This window comes from Lepidochelys kempii, chromosome 9, assembly GCF_965140265.1.
Source record: "Lepidochelys kempii isolate rLepKem1 chromosome 9, rLepKem1.hap2, whole genome shotgun sequence".
Classification (NCBI taxonomy): Eukaryota; Metazoa; Chordata; order Testudines; family Cheloniidae; genus Lepidochelys; species Lepidochelys kempii.
Genome location: NC_133264.1, coordinates 4,470,563 through 4,489,770, shown reverse-complemented (window position 1 = coordinate 4,489,770; position 19,208 = coordinate 4,470,563). Strand labels below are relative to the sequence as shown.

The 19,208-nt window shown below is 45.0% G+C and overlaps 1 protein-coding gene across 9 annotated transcripts in view; it reads left to right on the top strand.

The window, feature by feature from the left end:
• The window catches only part of LPP (LIM domain containing preferred translocation partner in lipoma), a 449,897-nt gene that overhangs the window by 372,314 nt on the left and 58,375 nt on the right, over positions 1 to 19,208 (top strand). The window contains exon 9 of one of the 9 annotated variants that reach the window (XM_073359056.1): positions 6,127 to 6,255. The exons of the other annotated variants lie outside the window; for them this stretch is intronic. Within the exon in view, the coding sequence (XP_073215157.1) occupies positions 6,127 to 6,225 (99 nt within the window). The 3' untranslated portion in view covers positions 6,226 to 6,255. Of the gene's footprint in view, positions 1 to 6,126; positions 6,256 to 19,208 lie in introns of those variants that run through there. 9 annotated transcript variants of the gene reach the window in all.

The window sequence follows — 19,208 nt, the reverse complement described above, 5'->3', positions numbered from 1 at the left end:
CTCCAGAGTCCAGGGGGTGCAAAAATGGAGTGGGTAATACTCACTGTGCCAGCCCCTACCCCTATGAACCTTTGCATGTTTGTTCAGCGCTAGGAAAGTTTGTTGATCCCATCTTGCCCTTCCCAGTCATCTGACAGCTCGGAAGAGGGGGAGGGGAAGAGATCAAGTGAATATTTGTCACTAGACAAAATGAAAAGAGTATTTTTCCCTTTTCTTTTTAAAGTAAATAGTCTCCTTTCGAGTGTGTGGCTATAAAAAAAGAGACTGTGGGGGAGATGAGAGTAATATGTGGTAACTCCTCTATAGAGGAGCATGTGGGTCATTAGAGAGAGGACAAGGACCAATTATACTCATTAGCCAACAAGGACAGAACAAGCTGTCCATGTGCAGAAGCTGCAGCAGGGAAAATGCCAGGAGAATGTGATGGAAAACTTCATAATACGGTGCCTTGCCAAGAGTGATGATGGGATCACCTTGGCTGGGGATTTTCAAAGCCAGACTGGACACCTATCAATTAGGGGTGGTTTAAGGATAATGAGATCAAGCTGTTTGCAATGCAGCAGGATGTGCTTGGACATCCCACTGAAAATCCTTATTTCCACAGGCATGAGAAGGGCCGGACCCTGCCTTTCCAGAAGGTAGGTCTGTCTGCGGGCTGCCTTTAGAGACAAAGCAGGGGGAATGTGTAGCAAAATGCATATACTCCCAAATTAAATCCTCTCCCTGCCTGCTAGAGCTCTGGTACAGGTTGGGAGGAGGTGGTGCTATCCAGCTAGTTCCAGATTCCTTCTAGCACAGGCTAGCATGTTTCAAGGTGGAGAGAGATGTGGTTCCTTTTAACAGGAGCAGCATACTTGCCCCCGGCTTGTGCACCCTGCACAGTGCAGCATAACACCCCCACCGTCCCATGCAGCAGACCATACTTCTTGGAGCTATGAGCCCTGAGAGCTGTTTGTTGGTTTAGATCATTTCCTTTAGTGTTTAAACCTGCCCCCGTCCCAGGCTCTGGTCGCCCCGACACAGACCTCCTGCAGAAAGATGGAAATACCAGGGGGAGGCACGTTTTCATTGCTGGGGAGCCCTTGACTCTGCAAATCCCTTCCGGGCCGGTTTGACCGAATCTTTTGCCCCGGCTGCGGACAAGCGGATTGCTTTCCAGGGAAGCTCTGTTCTCTTACTAAGCCATGGACCCTCTGTTTGCTCTTACAGCATTTTATAATTAGGAGCATTTTACAAATTTAAAATAAAATAAGTGCCAGGCAATGATTTGGACACACTGTTCAGGAAGGCCCTAAAATTAGAAATTTTGGAGGCAGATGTTCTCTCTGTCACAGAAGTACAATGAAATGGTCAGGAACAAGCTGCTTTCTTACAGTGTTAAACTACCACGTGTCCTCTAATGGATTTCCCACCCAGTAAGGAGGCGAGCCATGCCAAGTGCTCCAGGCACTCCCATGGGCTTGTTTTTACTGTAGCCTCCTCCTCCTCTCACCAAACCACCTGTGTTTCTCCCCCTTTGTCATTATTCCAGTAGCACCCAAAGCCCACACTGATATTGGACCCCGTTGTGCTGAGCAAACACAGTGAGAGACAGTCCCTGCCCCAAAGAACTCCCAGTGCAAACAGCCAAGAGTTGGGGGGAAGGGTGGATTGTTATCCCTATTTTACAGATGGGAACTGAGGCCCAGAGAGGTTCAGTGACTTGACTTGCCCAGGGTCACACAGAACCAGGAACAGAATCTAGCCCATCTCAGTCCCAGTGTGGTGCCCATCATGTTGACCAATATCATCTCATGGTTTCCTTGCACTCCCCCATCTCTTTATCCATCTGTTGTCTCTTGTGTTATCCTTAGATTATCAGCTCCTCGGGGCAGGACCGTCTTTTTTTCTTTTTTCCCGTGCGTGGACAGCGCTTAACACAATAAGGTCCTTGTCCATGACTAGGCTCCTGTGTGCAATGGTAATACAAATAGTTAACTACAAGCCCGTCTGTCCTCCACTGTCTCTGTCCTTTTGGAACCCGGACTCTCTGCTGCTTTAAGCTAGGAACTGTCTCTCTCTCCTTCGGGGGTGTCCAGCAGCTAGTGCAATGCGGCTCTGATCCCTCGCTAGGGTGATGTACATCATAATGTGTGCATGAGAGCCATGTGAGATTGCTCTGCAGGGGGGGCAGACAGGTGTATGGCATGTTATAAAGTGTTCATCATTGCTCATCCACAGCGTGTTGTTCTTGCCTTTCATTTAAAATAGCGTGGCAGAGCTCCAACCTTGTCCCCGTGGGTCCCGCGCTGCCAGGGGGTTTATGCTAGCTTCAGAGGCTCACTGCAACCCTCCACGTAGCCCTTCTCTCTCTAGGACCAGGGTTACAGTCTACTGAGCCCTTTTCATCTTAAAAAGCCAGCAAGGAGGTTGGTGAGAGAACTCCCACAGTCTCTGTTGTCCCTACAGGCTTATTCCATAATAGTTTAGCCTCCTGTCCTGACAGGGGCTTGTCTTCCCCTCCCATGAGGGGTTTCTGTAGTGGTGGGTTCGGGGGGGTCTACTCCGGGTTCCAGCCCAGGGACCCTAATGGCAGCAGCTGTTGGCAGCCAACCTTTCACTGCCAGAGTTGCTACATTTCCCTGGGCCACTTCCCCACAGCCCTCCCGCTTCTCTCTTCTTCACCCTTACCTTATGGCTCCCTTACTGATGGCTTGAGGGTGTCTTCATTACTTAGCCCTTCAGCCGCACTTTCTGTCCTCTGACACCCTGGCTCTCCTCAGCCTGACTGGAGTGAGCCCTTTTATAGCATCAGAAGGACCTTAATTAGAGTCAGGTGTTCGCATTAACTGAATGGCCTCACCTGACTCTTTGCAGGTTAATTGGAGTCAGGCATTCTCATTAGCCTGGAGCAGCCCCTGCTCTGATCAGTCAGGGAACAGAAAACTGCTAATCCAGTGGCCAGTATATCTGCCTTCTACTACTCTGTTGTAATACACGCTCGTGCTCCACACCCCTCATGTCCTCACCCTCGCGTCCCGCCCTGACACAAAGGGGCGGGACCTCCTGCCACCTCTAGAGGGTGAGGAGCCCCGGTGGGCCAGCCTCTATTCCACCTTAGTGCCGAGGCCCGCCGGGGATATCAGTTGGCGGCTCCTTCACGGGGCCGTGAGCACGGGCGTGTATTTGGCGCGGTTCACCCCGATTCCGGACACCTGCCCCTTTTGCGGCGTGAGGGAAACCCTGGCGCACGTCTATCTGGAGTGCGCCAGGTTGCAGCCCCTATTCCGGCTCCTCACCAATCTTTTGTTACGGTTTTGGTTGCACTTTTCTCCTCACCTTCTCATCTACGCACTCCCTGTCCGTGGCCCCACTAAGTCGCGGGACCTCCTGGTCAACCTCCTCCTGGCCCTGGCTAAAGCGGCCATCTATAAAACCAGGGTGAGGAGGTTGGCCGATGGAGTCTCCTGCGACTGCGGGGCCTATTTCCGATCCTCTGTCCGTTCACGTCTCCGAGCGGAGTTCCTCTGGGCGGCGTCCACCGACTCCCTTGACGCCTTTGAGGAGCGGTGGGCGCTGTCCGGGGTTCTCTGCTCGGTGTCCCCGTCCGGTTCCCTTCGTTTGACCCTTTGACCGCACTCCCGTCCCTGTTTTTCATTAGTTGTCCCCCGTAATTAGTTGGTTCTCCAGGCCCCGTGGATCTCCCCCTTAGGCTGTGGGGGGATCCTTTTGTAGTGGACGAGCTCTGCCCGCCCACGTCCTGGATCCCAATAGGACTACTCTGTTGTAATACACGCTCGTGCTCCACACCCCTCATGTCCTCACCCTCGCGTCCCGCCCTGACACAAAGGGGCGGGACCTCCTGCCACCTCTAGAGGGTGAGGAGCCCCGGTGGGCCAGCCTCTATTCCACCTTAGTCCCGAGGCCCACCGGGGATATCAGTTGGCGGCTCCTTCACAGGGCCGTGAGCACGGGCGTGTACTTGGCGCGGTTCACCCCAGTCCCGGACACCTGCCCCTTCTGCGGCGTGAGAGAAACCCTGGCGCACATATACCTAGAGTGCGCCAGGCTGCAGCCCCTATTCCGGCTCCTCACGAATATTTTGTTAAGATTTTGGTTGCACTATTCCCCTCACCTCCTTATCTATGCACTTCCTGTCCGTGGCCCCACTAAGTCGCGGGACCTCCTGGTCAACCTCCTCCTGGCCCTGGCTAAAGTGGCCATCTATAAAACCAGGGTGAGGAGGTTGGCCGATGGAGTCTCCTGTGTCTGTGGGGCCTATTTCCAATCCTCTGTCCGTTCACGCCTCCGGGCAGGGTTCCTCTGGGCGGCGTCCACTGACTCCCTTGACGCCTTTGAGGAGCAGTGGGCGCTGTCCGCGGTTCTCTGCTCGGTGTCCCCATCCGGTTCCCTTCGTTTGACCCTTTGACCACACTTCTGTCCCTGTTGTTCATTAGTTGTCCCCCGTAATTATTTGGACCCCCCCCCTTTAGCACTTCCTGGATCCCAGTAAGACTACTCGGTTGTACCCAAATGGCCTGGGTCTATCACAATAGATAAGAGAGAATTATTTTAAGGGGCTGTTGATTTTCATAACTGCATGTGTAACAGGTGCATTTATCATGTGTGTGTGTAATTCCATCCAGTCTGTGGTATTAAGCCGTGGGGGCTATAAAGAAAGATAATGGCATTTAAGCCAGTTAATTCAGTTCTGAAAACCTGGTCTTGAATAAATAGGGGGTTAATTCTTTGCCTTTGGTTTAACGGGGGGAGGGGGTGGTATGGTTGCTTTGCACTTGGGTCAGTACGTTAGCATTGTACCATTGACCGTGTTAATAGCCACAGTTACCAGTTAAAGGCCTTTCACCTGTAGCTAGTCCTTGCTAACGATGCTTTCAGTGCTAGGGCTGCTCTGCCTTTTCATAGTATGGATTTAGCAGGTCTGATTTATCCTTACCCAGTTTTTTCAGAGAACAAAGAGTCTCATCTCTCTCTGATCGAAAATGCCCTGCTACTTAGTCCAGGCAGCAGTTTGCAAACCTCATGGCCGGGGAAGAGCGGAAAAGTAAGAGCATGGCCTTTGTGAATACTACTTCAGTCAGATGCTTTGTTGAAGCCTCAGCAAAAGGAGCTTTGCTTTGGCAGAAGTTCCATCTTTGAACTGATCCTGCCTCTAGAAGGGCTCTGTTTTTGGCACTCAGCAGCATTGGTTCGACTGCATGCAATGTTTGTTTGCATTAGAGGAATCTGTCTAACTTGCCCTCATACACACACAAACCCCAGTGGGTTTGGTAGATTTCTGGCTAGAAAAACAGCATAATACCAGCTAAGGGAAAGGACAACAAACAGTGACGGTGACGAGAGGAAAAGTTTATTGATTCTAAGCTGTATCGCGAGTGCTGGATGCACGTAGAGGGAGAAAGCATATTCCAAGTGCATCTCCCTTTCCCTCTCAGCTGTACTGATTACAAAGCTGTGGGCCAAGAATAATATTGACAGAAAAAGTAACTCATCCACTTGGGCATTTTACCAGAAGGAAGACCAGGTTACATGCGCAGTTCAATTCTTAGCCTCGGCTTTGCCAGGGATAGGAAGTTATCGCATGCTGTGCATTCAGCAGCTCTCACTGCTAGCGGAGAACACGTTGGTAGATCAAGACCTGCAATATCGATAGTTGTCACTCGTCAGTGTCAACAAAACCACCTGCCTAGTTGGAGACAGCTATCCTATTGTGGGAGACCGGGGCTTGGTAGGTGGGATCTGTCATAATGCCAAGAAGGTTTAAGGCATGTGGCGTAATTAGCATAGCTTTGCCCTTGCTGTCCCTTGGCTTGTTTTCCTTTGTACAATGCATCTCCCACGGAATGTTTAGCTTAGATGCGGTACGTGGTTTTTCACAGGGATTCTGCCTTTTACCCTGTCACACACATTGAGAGCTGGATTGACCTGAAGTACTGTAAGGAAGTGAAATGGCTTTGCTCGGGGACTCTGAAATCTGTGTGACCTCTTTACTACATGGCCCTGACTTCAGATGCTCCCACTTGGATAAGAAATGAACTGAGTAAATGTATCCAATGTTTTCTTCGAGGGTTTATGGATTGATTTTTTTTAACAGCAATCACATATAAGCCATGTTTTGACTCCTAGACTTTAAGGCCAGAGGGGACCATCATGATCATCTCATCTGACCTCCTGCACGTCACAGGTCACGGAACCTCCCCCAGTAGGCCCATAACCTCTGGTTGAGTTCTGTAGTCCTCAAATCATCATTTAAAGACTGCAAGTTACAGAGAACGCACCACTTTCTCTGGTTCAAACCAGCCAGTGACCCATGCCCCACACTGCAGAGGAAGGTGGAAAACCTCCAGGGTCTCTGCCAATCTGACCTTGGGGAAAATTCCTTTCCAACCCCAAATATGGCAATCAGTCAAATTCTGAGCATGTGGGCAAGACCCACCAGGCGGACACCTGGGAAAGAATTCTCTTTAGTAACTCGGAGCCCTCCCCATCTAGTGTCCCATCTCCAGCCATTGGAGATATTTGCTAATAGCAGTCGCAAATGGGCCATGTGCCACTATTGGCAGTCTTATCACACTGTCCCCTCCATAAACTTATCAAGCCCAGTCTTAAAACAAGTTAGGTTTTTCACCCCCACTACTCTCCTTGGAAGGCTGTTCCAGAACTTTACCTCTCTGATGGTTAGAAACCTTCACCTAATTTCAAGCCTAAACTTATCAATGGCCAAGTTTATAGCCATTTGTTCTTGTGCAAATATTGGCCCTTAACTTAATTAACTCCTCTCCCACTCTGGTGTTTATCCCTCTAATGTATTTATAGAGAGCAATCAGATCTCCCCTCAGCCTTCGTTTGGTAGGCTAAACAAGCCAAGCTCCCTTAAGTGCCCTCTCATAAGGTAGGTTCTCTATTCCTCGGCTCATCCTAGAAGCCCTTTTGTGCACCGGTTCCAGTTTGAAATCATTTTTTTTTTTTTACATGTGAGAGACCAGGACTGCACACAGGTTTCCAGGTGAGGTCTCACCAGTGCCTTGTATAATGGTACTAACATTTTCCTGTCTGTACTGAAAATACCTCATGGCTGCATGACATTGGCAGTTCATCGTCATCTTGTGATCGACCAATAACCCAGGTCTTTCTCCTCTGCTGTTGCTTCCAACTGATTCATCCCCGGCTTATAGCAAAAATTCTTGTTGTTAGTCCCTAAGTTCATGATGTTGCACTATTAAATGTTGTCCCATTTCTATTACTCCAGTTTTCAAGGTCATCCAAATCTTTTTGTATGATATTCAGGTTTTCCTCCTGTATTGGCCAGACCTCCCAGTGTTGTCATCCACAAACTTTATTAGCAGAGGGTTCTCTGAGGAGGTTGAAAGTATCTTCCAGGAACTGATGGGGTTTGGAGAAGAGCTCTTCTGTTATTTTTTGTTTACTGGCTGGCTGAGTTAATTTGTTACCATGTGATTGTTTAATGCCACTAGTGGATGAAGTTTGTGTCATTCATATATAATTTTTAATTCTCCTGGGTGGGCATTATTCTGTTGTTGTAAGATTACTTGATGATCACAGTGCCTAGAGCTCTTTGTACAGGTATCTTTTAAAACTACTGTATACATCTAAATAAATAAAAAATAGGGTGCCTTCTAGCAGCATGTCACCTACTACCTGAGCACTAAACACTGACATTGACCAGATCAGTCTTTTTTTCCCTATCCCTGTTACGGGAAGTGCATGAAGCAAGCTAACAGCATCAATGGTGAAAAGTAAATCAGGTTCAAGGTATGATTAGTAACACGGGTAAGGACTGTCTCTCTTAAAAACTTTATTATTACCTTAACTCTTGATACTGTCGCATCTTTATTTTATTTTTATTTAATTAATTTTAACCAAGACATTATTTTGGCGCTCTTCCACCAGAGATGTCTGGGTAAATGCGAGCAGTGTTAAAGCCAGACAACACTTCTTAAATTAGTAAATATTTCCTTCAGAAAGCCACTGTGACTGGACATATTTTAGGAGGCAAACTAAAATTACAGCAATGTTCTCTACTCTGACTGAGTAACTTTTAAACTTTTTTTTAAATTAAACGTTCTGCCAAATATTTATCCTCTGTCATGAAAAGAAAAATATTTGTTTGACATTCTATTCTCCTTGGCATTTAGCTGATCCTTGGAGCTCTCAAAAGCCTCTGTATTCCCCTAAAGACTTAATGTAGGTTACTGATCATGCGATTGTAGCCCTTATGTAGAACTGCAGTTGGTGTAGGCCTGGATTCAGCAAAGCACTTAAGCAAGGACTTAAACTCTGTTGGCTTCAGCACAAGGTATTAGGCCCAACAATTGGTACGATGTGCACAGAAAAGCTTTTTAGGCCATTTCTAGAGATTCAGAGAACATCTGAGTTGCAGCTTCACTCGGAGTTCCATGCAATTGGCTTCACTGTATATAAGGCAACGCGGTTGAAAGGTGAAGGGTTACAAAAACAGGGACAGTGTACAGCACAGCCTTGCAAACGCCACTGAGCAGAGCGCTCGTTACAGTAATGGGATTACCCACAATAGCACGAGTCTCGGTAGCATATGCAGGATCAAACCTAAATTGTTTTTAAAAAATCTCTCTGAAACATTTCTAAAGCAGTTAATTCTGCTTAAGGAAAACTCAAGTGGCTTCTAAAGAATCCCTGGCGCTCGGCTGCCAGCTACCATGGTAGAGCACCACTATGATCACCTTGTCTCACCCCCTGCATGTCACTGGCCAGAGAACTTCCCTGAATTATTTCCCATTTGCACTCAAGCAGATCTTTTAGAAAAAACATCCTATCTTGATTTTAAAATTGTCAGTGATGGAAAATCCACCAGAACTCTTGGTAGATTGTTCCAGTGGTTAATTACCCTCACTGTTAAAAGTTTGTGTCTTGCTTCCAGTCTGAATTGGTCTAGCTTCCACTTCCAGCCTCCCGTGAGACCTTTTTGCTGAAAAGAGACCATTCCCATTTTAAAACAAGAGAGTCCAGATGTGCTCAGTTGCCTCTGACAGGTTTTCTTTCACTCTGGCGTGGCAATAAGATTAAAGTTTTATGGCAATATCACCGCTATCCTAAAAAAAAAATATATATATATATATATATATATATATCATCATAAAACCTTTCCTTTCTGCCAGTTAGATTTCAAACTCTTCTCTGCATCTGTTAATACAATCCTTAATTCACTCAGAACATTTTATTGTCGCTTCAGATAAATGTAGTCAGAATTATTGTCCTAATATTCTCTTAATCTTTGAATTTCATACGTGCACCATATCACTCCCACCCCCATATATTCCTTTTAGAGCCTATTTTTGCACGGAAGCCAGTCTTGAGATCATGTGAAAAATCAGAAAGCTTTAGCCTGAACTCTCCTCACTTTCCACTGAAGTGTCTTTCATACCCTATTAATTACTTTAATGGAGACATGCTGCTTTAAGGAAGTTCTTTATTAATACCACTAAATCTTTTTTTATTGTTGTTTAAACACTTTTTCTTTCCATCATGTAGATGTATTTAATCCTCTCTGTCTTTAAAATAGATGAGTGCATAATGCCACATAAAATATTTTGACACTTCTGTTTTACATTCTTGGGGCAGGGGTGGGGGGAGCATTTTGTTCTTTGGAACGTTCTGTAGCTCACGAAAGCTCATGCTCAAATAAATTGGTTAGTCTCTAAGGTGCCACAAGTCCTCCTTTTCTCTTTTGCTTGATGTGTCTATATTTTAGCATAAGCGATGAGGTAGTAAAAGGGGACATCCTCCCTGGAAGGAAAAAAAAAAGTCACATCCTTACAGATATTACTAATAATATGTTAGCTTATTATACGGCAGGAACTTTAAACAGCAGAGTGACTTCTTGCTATGCGTGCGGTGAAGTAGGCTTGCTTTTGGCTCTTCGATCTTCTGGGACATTGAAACTAGAATGGTCAGTTTGGCTTCCAGGTCGTCAGCACAAAGCTGTGGCTCAGGAGAAGACTTAACCATGTGTTTTCATCTAGTCCATTCCTCTCCTGGGCAGCAGCTGGCTGTGTATTCACATTCTGCCTGGGATAGGGGGCGCGTTCAATAATCAGGGACTTAGACTGGGTTATCCAGTACCTAGGGCTTGTCTCTTAAGGTTGTTACCTCTGAGCTACAAAAGAAATGGGACATCTGGGCTGATCCTGAGCCCATCAAACGGAACAGCTGGCAGCGTACTGAGCACCCTTACAGATTTCCCAGAACGGCGATCTCAAAAAAGTAACAATCCTGTGACCATCTGGACAGGTGGCAACCCTACTGTCTGTCCCTAAAAGTTATATGGTATTAATTATACATATAATTTGATACAAACCCCCCCTCCCCCAGTGAAAATGGAAACATGTTTGTGTAGACCAGACCTAATACTTGCTTTTAATACACTGCATATGTTAATTTTTCAAAGATGTACCTTGTTTGTTGAAAACATTTAGATTAATATTCATTTTTAAAAAAACCTAACTTGGGACATTGGTTGGAATTTTCCAAAGCATCTAAGTGATTTAGAACCTGACTGCCACACTAGATTGATTTAAATCACCAGTTTTAATCATGATTTAATCAGCAAGCAGGAAACCTTGATTTAAACAGTCAATTTTTAAAGTTGTTTTGCATTTATGCTTTTTAGTTATATTCTTAGAGAGAGGTGGTCTCACTGGTTGGTATAATTTGGTAATTCGTTTTGCTAACCAGGAGGATTCACTATATCTCTCTCTATATATTTTTAAGTGATTATATCGCTTATTCAGATTCTTGATATTTACAGTTTTTTAAATTGCTAGAAAATGGATGACACATTCTTATTTATTAGAAGATGAATTTTTTACTCATGATTTGTGTCAAGCAGCACTGGATAGAAATGACAGGTTGCAGAGTAACAGCCGTGTTAGTCCGTATTTGCAAAAAGAAAAGGAGTACTTGTGGCACCTTAGAGGGGAATTCCAATTCAAAGTGCACAAAAACATCATTTTAACATTGCTTTTTATTAAAAATCTTAAATGTGCTGGCTACATTAGAAAACAAGTGTTTTGTGCTTAAAACTAATTTATTAAATAAATGAAGTATCTGTAGTCAGTGAATTGAATTGGTTGTTTCTGGTCACTGTGTCCTTCAAGATTTTAGAATTAATAGATCTCATCCTCTCTTGCCTAGTTTTTATTCATGGTTTGGAAGAGGAACACAAGCTTTCCTGCTTTTTCAGCTCCCAGCTGGTTTGTGCCACTTTGAATGAACTATTCATTGAACTAAACTAGTTGAACAAACTGAAATGAAGAAATAGTCTCCCTGTACCTGCAGACCAAAAGCTGCCGCTGTCAAAAGCTGGTTTAGCATTTCAACAAACTCTGGTTCCAGGTGCTTAGCCAGTGACTGCCACCAGTTCAGTGGTCGGACTTTTAGATATTGCTTTTAAAGACTACTTTTTTTATTTAATTGAAATGATTTTAATAGATTATTGTATGTTTGGCCTTAAAATAAAAAAAATCTACGTTCTTTAATGGTTTTTTTTAATCATACTTTTTATCCACTCTGCTCCTTAAGAGCATCTCAGGGTTCTTTCCCCTAGGGTACAGATATGGGGACCTGCATGAAAGACCCCCTAAGCTTATTCATACCAGCTTAGGTTAAAAGCTTCCCCAAGGTACAAATTTTGCCTTCTCCTTGAACAGTATGCTGCCATCACCAAGCGTTTTAAACAAAGAACAGGGAAAGAGACCACCTGGAGACGTCTTCCCCTGCAAAAAATATCCCCCCAAGCCCTACACACCCCCTTTCCTGGGGAGGCTTGAGAATAATATCCTAACCAACTGGTTACAAAATCATCAAAGACCCAAATCTCTGGTCTTGGAACAATGGAAAAATCAGTCAGGTTCTTAAAAGAAGGATTTTATTTAAAAAAAAAAAAAAAGTAAAAATCATCTCTGTAAAATCAGGATGGAAAATACTTTACAGAATATTCCGATTCAAAACACAGAGGATCCCCCACTGGGGAAAACCTTAAAGTTACAGAAAACAGGAATAAACCTCCCTCTTAACACAGGAAAAATTCACATAAAACCCAAAAGATAAACTAATCCGCCTTGCCTGGCTTACCTCTGCTGGTTGCAATATTGGAGATTTGGATTAGGATGGGTTGGAGAAGATGGATTTCTGTCTGGCCTCTCACAGTCCCAAGAGAGAACAACCACGTAAACAAAGAGCACAAACAACAGCCTTCACCCCCACACCCAAGATTTGAAAGTATCTTGTACCCTTATTGGTCCTTTGGGTCAGGTGCCAGCCAGGTTAGCTGAGCTTCTTAACCCTTTACAGGTAACAGGATGTTGCCTCTGGCCAGGAGGGATTTTATAGCACTGTATACAGAAAGGTGGTTACCCTTCCCTTTATATTTATGACCGAGAATAAGTCTCTTTTGAAAATAGGACTTACGTGCCTGAAAATTTTGAAAATGTTACTTCTAATTTATTGAACAGCCATTGCTGATCATTTCCTGCCTTTAAGATCCATGAAGAAACTTGGGTGAGTTTTAAAAGAAAATCAAACAAAAATGAATTATCGCAGTACATGATCAAATTATTTCTTTTGGCTTAGAAATGTCCTTAAGTTTTTGAATAGGTTTTAACATTGCATATTCCTGTTTAATATCCATATACGTTTCTCAAGGCCTCTGTGGAGTCTGAATGGCTCTGCAACATTACCGTATTTGTCACTAGTGCACTTAACTTTAGCTGGGCAAAGTTTTTTGTTTGGGAAGGGTATTGTAATTGCAACAACACATAATGAAATATAAAGGCAAGAGTAAACTTGTGGGACTTCCTGACATTTTAAAATAAGCAGCTGGTCAAATCTGAGGGCCAAGTGCTGCTCTGTGTTCCCAGGTGTAAATTCAGAGTGACTCCACTGATGTCACTGGAGTTACTCTGGATTCACTGCAGGTGTAAGTAAGAGCACAGTCTGGCCCGGTGAGAGATGTTTTGGAAGCCTGCTCCAGCTCCCATTGAAATCACGGAGAGTATTTCCATTGACTTTCATGAGAGCTGGATCAAACCTTCGTTGCACAAGAACACATGGCTAACAGAAGTATACCTGTGCCATTTAATGTATATCATAAGGGTGCTTCTTGGAGGGTACACATTCTGGTTTTAATTTCTCTGTTTTAATATTGAAGATAATCAAGATAGATGCAATAAACAGCATTCACATTAATTTTAGTTTGAAATACCCTAACATGATCAGAAAGACTGATGAGATGTAATATTTTTTCCCTTTAGCTCCCCCCCCCACCCTTGTGCATCCCTTTTTTATTTTTTAAATAAATAATCATATTTTAAAAGCAGTGTAAATAGATTGAAAAGTGTGCTCCAATGGGGTGGATAAATATATTCCGTCTGGTAGGGAGTGATTATTAAATAATTCACGACTGGCAAACCCAGGAGTGAGTTATCCATTTTCTCCTTCTTCATGGGTAATTTTTTTTTTCAGATCCCACAGGAGCTAATTATGTTTTCTTTGTACATAATGTTTAATAATTTTTTATAGTCTGACACTAACTCCTCCAACTACAGATTCTGCATTTTTTTTTCCAAATATATGTGTGTTGGCGGGAGGGCGTACGTTACTTTTCTTCCCTCTGCTGGAAAAAAAGGGGGGGGAGAGGAGAGAGAGAAATGTATATCTAAAGCTCTCATGGAAGCAGAAGAATTTGGAAAGGAATTTCCACATATAGAATGAAATTTGCTTTTGTGCAGAGGGCAGACCAGCAGAAGGACTACGGAGTATGCATAGATCTGGAGCAGGGTGTTAGCACATGATGTGAACTTCATCCACTGCAACTGCTGCAGTGTAAGTTTCAGTCTTTCCCTCATCTCACAGAACCATGGAAATTAGAGGTGAGGTGAGGTATATTTTCAGGGCTCAATCCTATGCCCCTTGATGTCAGTGGGATCAAGATCAGGCCCCTATGGCACATCTAGTCAGACCTCCTTTGTCCAGCCTACCTTTAAATGAGCATGGCTTGCTGTTAATCTTTAAGCACATTACCAGATGAGGGCCTGATCCAAAGCCCACTGAAGCCAGTCGAAAGACTCCCACTGATATCAACAGACCAAGTACAGTAAAAGCTTTGTTATCCGGCATGTTGGGGGAACGAGGGGTGCCAGTTAGTCAAAAATTCCAGTTAACTAAGAGTTATACTTCCAATGGAATACCAATTTTCAAAGAATTAGAATACAGTAAAATAAATAAAGTATGAAATAGTAAACAGGTACTCACCAATCCAATAGGAGTACTGCACTGAAGAGTGGTTGGTTTCTTGAAGCACTTAGATGTATACAAATGAAGTTTTCTATACAGTAGGTTATGTTATGATACTACATATCACTATGGACAGCGCGTGGCCTACACCCAGATCACTAAAAATACACTTAACGCTAAAACGATACTGAACATAATTTAATCTTCCTTTGATGATTCAAAAGGCTCTTAGGATTTTAGAATCATAGAAGATTAGGGTTGGAAGAGACCTCAGGAGGTCATCTAGTCCCACCCCCTTCTCAAAGCAGGACCAACCCCAACTAAATCATCCCAGCCAGGGCTTTGTCAAGCCGCGCCTTAAAAACTCTTAAGGGTGGAGATTCCACAACCTCCCTAGGTAACCCATTCCAGTGCTTCACCACCCTCCTAGTGAAATAGTGTTTCCTAGTATCCAACCTAGACCTCCCCCACTGCAACTAAAGACCATTGCTCCTCATTCTGTCATCTGCCACCACTGAGAACAGCTGTATCAGTGCATGGGATTCTTCCGTCTAAGTGCAGGACCCTGAACTTGTCCTCGCTGAACCTTATCAGATTTCTTTTGGCCCAATAGTCCAATTTGTCTAGGTCACTCTGGACCCTATCCCTATCCAGCATATCTACCTCTACCCCCATCTTAGTGTCATCCACAAACTTTCAGAGTTGCAATCCATCTCATCATCCAGATCATTAATGAAGATGTTGAACAAAACCGGCCCCAGGACTGACCCCTGGGGCACTCTGCTTGATAGCGGCTGGTAACTAGACATGGAGCCATTGATCACTACCCATTGAGCCCAAAGATCTAGCCAGCTTTCTATCCACCTTATAGTCCATTCATCCGATCCATACTACTTTAACTTTCTGGCAGGAATACTGTGGGAGACCGTATCAAAAGCTTTGCTAAAGTCAAGGAATAACATGTCCGCTGCTTTCCCCTCATCCACAGAGCCAGTTATCTCATCATAGAAGGCAATCAGGTTGGTCAGGCATGAGTTGCCCTTGGTGAATCCACGCTGACTGTTCCTGATCACCTTCCTCTCCTCTAAGTGCTTCAGAATTAATTCCTTGAAGACCTGCTCCATGATTTTTCCAGGGACTGAGGTGAGGCTGACTGGTCTGTACTTCTCTGTGCAATGCTCAGCGTCATCACTATCAACATCAATTATCACTGTAGATGTAGAAGGTGTCAGAGATTGGGCTGAATCTGTAATGACCCTAAGACATACCCTGGAAGCTGCTTTTTTGAATAAATCCCTGCTATCAGCTTGCTTACTTGTCTTCTGCCTCTTTTGCATAAAGCAGAGGGCAGAATGTGCAATTGCATAACCTCCTGGGCAGTATACTCATCCCGGTTACTAGATGGAAGATTTGTATTGGGAGATATCAGAAACGCTAGTTAATAGAGCTTTCCGGTGGATAAAGTGCAGGATGACACAGCTTTTGCTGTATATAGGCCCAGCCACTGTGATGGGTTTGGGGGAGGTGGAATTTGCAGGCACCCCGGAAGCTGTGCTGTAACGACAGGCATGCGAACCAAATTAACTGGCATACCAGTTGCTGCACCCCATTGTGCCACCTTTGGGGCTACTGAATCTGGATTCTTGTGGCTAAAGAACCCCCACTCAGGGGTCAGAGAGCTACCCCACCCATTCTTCTCCCCCAGGCCGTCTGCCTGCGAGTGAGTTTCCCTGAATGCTTCAGTGACATCTTTTCAGACAAAGTGCAATCCGCAGCTTCTTCCTCTGGTGCTGTAATTTATAATTAGCCACTGGACATTCTTCTCTCCACTCATAAAGACAAAAGGGAAGTGGAGACCCAGGGCACTTCCACCTCTTCATTTTTTTAATTATCTTTTAGGGCGCTTAATGAATCTGGCTGTCATTACAGGTGAGCAGCAGCTGTATTTCCAGGCAGGCAATGCCCTCTGGTGTTCTCTTTCACGTGGTGTCCAAAGGGCCAAACCACTTTACCAGCAAGCAATGAAATCTTCTCAACCAGAGGTGAAAGCATCTTTTCTTCCTCTCCCTCCTTCTCCTGTTTCTGGGTGGAGCCCCAAAAGCTGGTGTGGAAATGCTCTTTGTTTTCAGAGGCACTTGCTTTGGCGCTAAACAGCCTCAAGCAATCTTTCTTGGGGCACGAAGCAGACACCAAGAGTTGCAGTGGATTTGGTGGTTTTATATAGTTCCAAAGAGAATCAATCCCTTTGAATCAAAACCTGCTGCTGCTGCAGGATGCCCTCCTTTCGTAATTCCCCTCAGCCCCCCAAATTCCCATTTTAAACAGGAAAAAGAAATCATTGGTAGGAGGTACAGTCTATGCATGAGTTAGCTGTGCCTGGAGTGTTTTGCTTGTTCATGGAGTGAGGGATTTGTTAATTCATAAAGCAGTATTATCTTATTTTCCATAAAGTGTAGTTATGGTGAAAACCAGTGTAAAAAGAACATCTCTCTCCAGCAGGGCACTGATCTCTGTTCATCTTTTGAGTCTTATCGGCTGACTGCAGTGACAAAACCTAGTATTTGCTCCTCTTGGCCCAGCAGAAGCTGAGGCAGCCAGGGTATAGCGAGCTGCATGCTGATCCGCCTCACGCTTCCTGAGCAAAATTGCCAGCACAGTTCTGGTTGCGGAACCTTCAGTACTGATGGTGACGGTCCAAGCAGGAAGAAACCCGGGTGGATTCAAGGCCTCAGGAGTTTGTAGGTCTGGTCAAATCGGGAAACTCTCTTGTAAACCAAGCAACTCTGATCTGGAGTCACAAAGCGAATAAGCGTGGAGCGTCCGAGGCTACGTCTACACAGCAAAACAAAACAAAACATGGCAGTGAGTCTCAGGGCCTGGGTCAACTGACTTGCGGGGCTAAAAATAGTCCCGTAGCGTGAGCCTGAGTCAGGTGACCCAGGCTCTGAGACCCGCTGCTGCTACACTTGCTGAATAGACATACCCTGAGCGTCCATTTGGCGCACATTTCCCCATCTGCTTTATTCTGTTCAGCCCTGTAGAGAGACAACTAAAGACACAGGGTGCAGCTCGGGGGTACGCGGTCAAAGGTGTGCTGCTCGGTGTCTGCAAAGCTCATCCGCTCCGATACCTGTTGCAGCCTCTGTGCAGAACCGCTCCCCTTTTGTGTCATGTTAGAGCAGCCTGAGAGCTGCTCTGACTTACACTGCTAGGAGCTGAAACAACAGCTGAGGGTACTTGGGCACCTTGGCTGTGCCCCTTTCCCTCCTGTGTCAGAAGTTTAAAGGGAGGGGGGGTATAAAAGCCCCCACGTAAGCTCTGACCCTTGCTTTGGGTTAATCTTCACTGGGCCTGATACAACAGCAGTACGAAGTAAAGTAGACTGTTGAATGTGGCCTCCCCAGTCCCTGTCCTGTTGGCTCTTCCATTCTCCTTTGTCATTTAAATCTTGGAATAGATGTATTTATGTACGTGGAGTCTGATTTTTGAGAGACCCACAACTCTAACCCAAGCCAATGAGAGCTGCAGGCCCAAGAGGTACATATCACCTGTGCGTGCTTTGGTGTCCCTCTTCCCACCCTTCCCGTGCTGCTTGTCTCTAGATTGCAGGACCTTTGGGGCATTGATTCCATCTTTCTGTCAGGATTACTTATATTACTGTAGCACCGAGAAACCTTCATTGGGATCAGCACCTTGCTCTGGTATGTAGCCCTAAAAGGAGGAGACCGCCCCTCTGCCCCAAAGACCTTACACTCTAAAGAGACAAGACCGACGGGGGTGGAGGATGACTTTCTGAAAATCACACGGCAGAGCTGAGAATAGCGCTCAGGTCTCCTGACTCCCATTCCAAAGCCCTGTCCACGAGACCATGCTGCCTCCTGTGTGCTGTGGACAGCATCTAGTGCGTAGTGGGCACTGCCAGAATACAGATAATAAGCACTGTGCAGAATTAAAAGAAACACCCACGGGAGGGCTACTTCCTTAATACTAAAGCAAAGCCCCTCGACCGGCGATAATGCATGGAGCCCGTATTGCAATATGCCAGTAATGCAGACAGTAGTGGCCAAATGTTTCTGTTTTCTAAGCGCTATTCCATGCAGGCTGTTATCCTATTTCTCTGGTACTGAGAAGAGCAGTCAGATCAGACCAGAGCCCATGTGGGTGGAATATATTCTGTCCAAAAAAACAATCTTAAGGTAAGGTGGGGGTGGAATTTAGTTTATTTACAGTCAGTTGACTTTTATACTTAGCACCATTTATTAAAAAAAGATGATGAAGAAGAAAATGAAGCAGAGAGCAAGGAAGTGTTTCTTTGTGATATTTTTGTGCCTGGCAATGGAAAGGGGCGTGTGTGCGTGCTGACAATTTATCTTCTGCCCCTGAAGAGAAATGACTTGTTCATAAATGGACATGAAATTAAATGAAATAGTGCAGAACACGATAGGAACTTTTCAGAGTAAATGGGTCAATTTCCTGTTATTCTTTCGATAATTGTATGTAGAGTGTACTGGGCTCCAAATACTGGCAAATGTGATGTTTCTCCTGGTATTTTGCTCCTCTTGTAAATGGAAGGAAAACGTATTGCAATCCTGACTCTTATAATCAGCTTTTACTGGTGTCTAATAGCAGTCCATTTTCAGTGAATCCTTATTACCTCCAAGCATAGTCCAAGACTCTACAAAATAACCTAGCATTGCTTAGACTGGTACTCTTCTGAACAAGACGTAGGGCCCTTATTGCAAATGTCCCATCTCAGCAGGAAGTGCAGTCATCTTTTGAATCTTTCCCTCCCTAACTGCAGAATAAGCCCTAGTGCTCTTCGCTGGGGAATAAGCCACATGCTCATTCTGAAATTTCTGGGATGGTGGCAGACTTCCTGCTCCGTTTATGCACTCAGCAAACTGTTGATCTTGATCAGC